This window comes from Acanthisitta chloris, unplaced genomic scaffold (assembly GCF_000695815.1).
Source record: "Acanthisitta chloris isolate BGI_N310 unplaced genomic scaffold, ASM69581v1 scaffold14454, whole genome shotgun sequence".
In the NCBI taxonomy this organism is placed as follows: Eukaryota; Metazoa; Chordata; class Aves; order Passeriformes; family Acanthisittidae; genus Acanthisitta; species Acanthisitta chloris.
The window spans coordinates 765-2,835 of NW_008667729.1; the positions used below are offsets into that span (position 1 = coordinate 765).

General features: G+C 45.0%; 1 protein-coding gene across 1 annotated transcript in view; it reads left to right on the forward strand.

The window, feature by feature from the left end:
- Window positions 1-343: 343 nt before the first annotated feature.
- LOC103800256 (histone H3.3-like) overlaps window positions 344-2,071 on the forward strand; it is a gene marked incomplete at its 5' end in the record, with an annotated part of 3,417 nt that continues 1,689 nt past the window's right edge. Inside the window, one exon of the mRNA XM_009072626.1 lies at window positions 344-497. Coding sequence (XP_009070874.1) covers window positions 344-497 — 154 coding nt within the window. The remainder of the gene's footprint in view (window positions 498-2,071) is intronic.

Below are 2,071 nucleotides of genomic sequence, written 5' to 3' on the forward strand. Positions count from 1 at the left end.
AACTCTGGGCAGCTTTACCATGTCTGCACTGAGCTGTGTTGGTGTCAGTTGGCCGGCGTGTGCTGTCCACCTCCTGTCTTGGTGAAGTCAAGCCTCGAGGGCCTTGTGAACCTGCCTCAGGGGTCCTTGTTGAGGCCAGTGGAAGTTGGCAGAGACTGATGCTAAGACAGTGACCCCTTGCCAGTGAAACCAGTTTTGTATTGTAAATGTTGAGACTCTCCATGGGAAAACCGACGGTGTGCGGTGCTTAGGTTAGTTTGGATGATGAGCCTATATTTTTAAAGTGATGCAGAGTATATTTTGCATAGTAATAATTTTTTTAATTGTAATTTGATTTCCAAAGGCCGGGGACCGTGGCCCTCCGTGAAATCCGGCGCTATCAAAAGTCTACCGAACTTTTGATCCGCAAACTCCCCTTCCAGCGTCTGGTGCGTGAAATTGCTCAGGACTTCAAGACAGATCTGCGCTTTCAGAGCGCTGCCATCGGTGCTTTGCAGGTGAGCCTTGCCGAGGGCACTGCCTGGGGGTCCCGGGGGAAGTTCCAGCAGGCAGGAATCAGCACTGGAAGTGCCATCACAGCCGGACATCCCCAGAGCCCCCCAAACGTGGAGGCTGATGGTATGGGAGGGCTCCGCCCCCCACCCCCATTGGCCAGGCTGTTTCTAGGGTTAGTCTTGGCTCTGTCTGATTGGTGGGCTGCTGCGGGGGGCGGGGCCCCTCCAGAGGCACGGCTCATACTAGGGGGTGATGCACACCTCAGCCTTCCCTTGCTCAGAGTAGACCTGGTGATGCCTATAGATACCATAGGCTAAAATAACACAGTGACAGGTCAGCAGCTCCTTACAAAGACTGTAAGTGTGTTTTTGTGGGGAGCTGTTTTCCCCACCCCTCAAGTGGTTAGGACAGTGCATCTTATTAAGACACTTAAGAAAAAAAAGTGTTTCCTCTATCCTTGAGCTTTGCTGGAGGCTTTGCCTTTGAAAGCTCTGCAGTCTGATGGGAAAGCACCGTGTAAAGCTTGTTCTAGTGTGCCCTAATGGAGGTCTTAATGTCCTCAAGTGCTCTCTAAAGAAAAACAGCTCACTAAGCCACATCTATACTCAATTAGGAAAATAAGTGCTTTCCTATGATGTAGTTGATGCTAAACACAGTTTTTGATATGTTAGTTATATAACATTTAAGAGTATACAGAGAGTGAAATACTAATTGCTCTTTCTGGCCCAAATTCCAGAATCTAAGTTAGGGCCCCACTCCAAGACTGTTCTTATCATGGGATTGTTTCCCCCTCATGATAAAAGACACTTCTGATTAAAAATAGGTCTTTACTGTTCTTTTGTCTATTGAAAGACTGTTCCAGAACCCATCTGTAATTGCAGACTGTCTGACATGCAGGCAAAATGGTCTCTTTCTGGTTAATGACTTCCACTTGATAAAGGGCCAAGACATGTGCCATGAGAGCCTACAAAACTGAGCACATGCTTAGCTTCAAAAAGTGGCTGTGTGCATTTGCAGAGTTGCTGCTTTTGCTTTTAGTTATTCTGTGTGACAGTTTGTAAATCCTGAGCTTTATCTGTGTGTCTCTTTATCTAGAAGCGCTTATTACAATTTAGCAGTTAATACGTTTTCAGAAAGCTGGTTTGACCATTCCTGGTTTTGCATTAAAGAGTTGTTGGTATAGAATTTGTTCACATACTATTACCTAGTGCTTCCTGCTTGCATATTTTAAAAAAACAAACCAAAAACCTTTAACCCCTTGTGTACCACATCATTCATGCCAGCATGGCTCATTTGGTGAAGATGTCTTAACTTTTTGTGTAGTGATTTAGCAGAATTGTGTTAGAGGAATCCACATCCTACTGCATATTACTTACAAATACTGTGGTATTCATCTGCTGTAGTAATAATTTCTTCCTGTTAGATAATTTTACATTTTCAAACAGGATCTTTGAACCTAGAAAGTTGATTCTTGCAGTTCCTGGTGATGGAGTGGTTCACACGAGCTATTCTCTTGCATGTATTCCAGAGAGGGTGACCTTAGATGCTTTTCTATAAGTGAGCCCCATCATTCCTG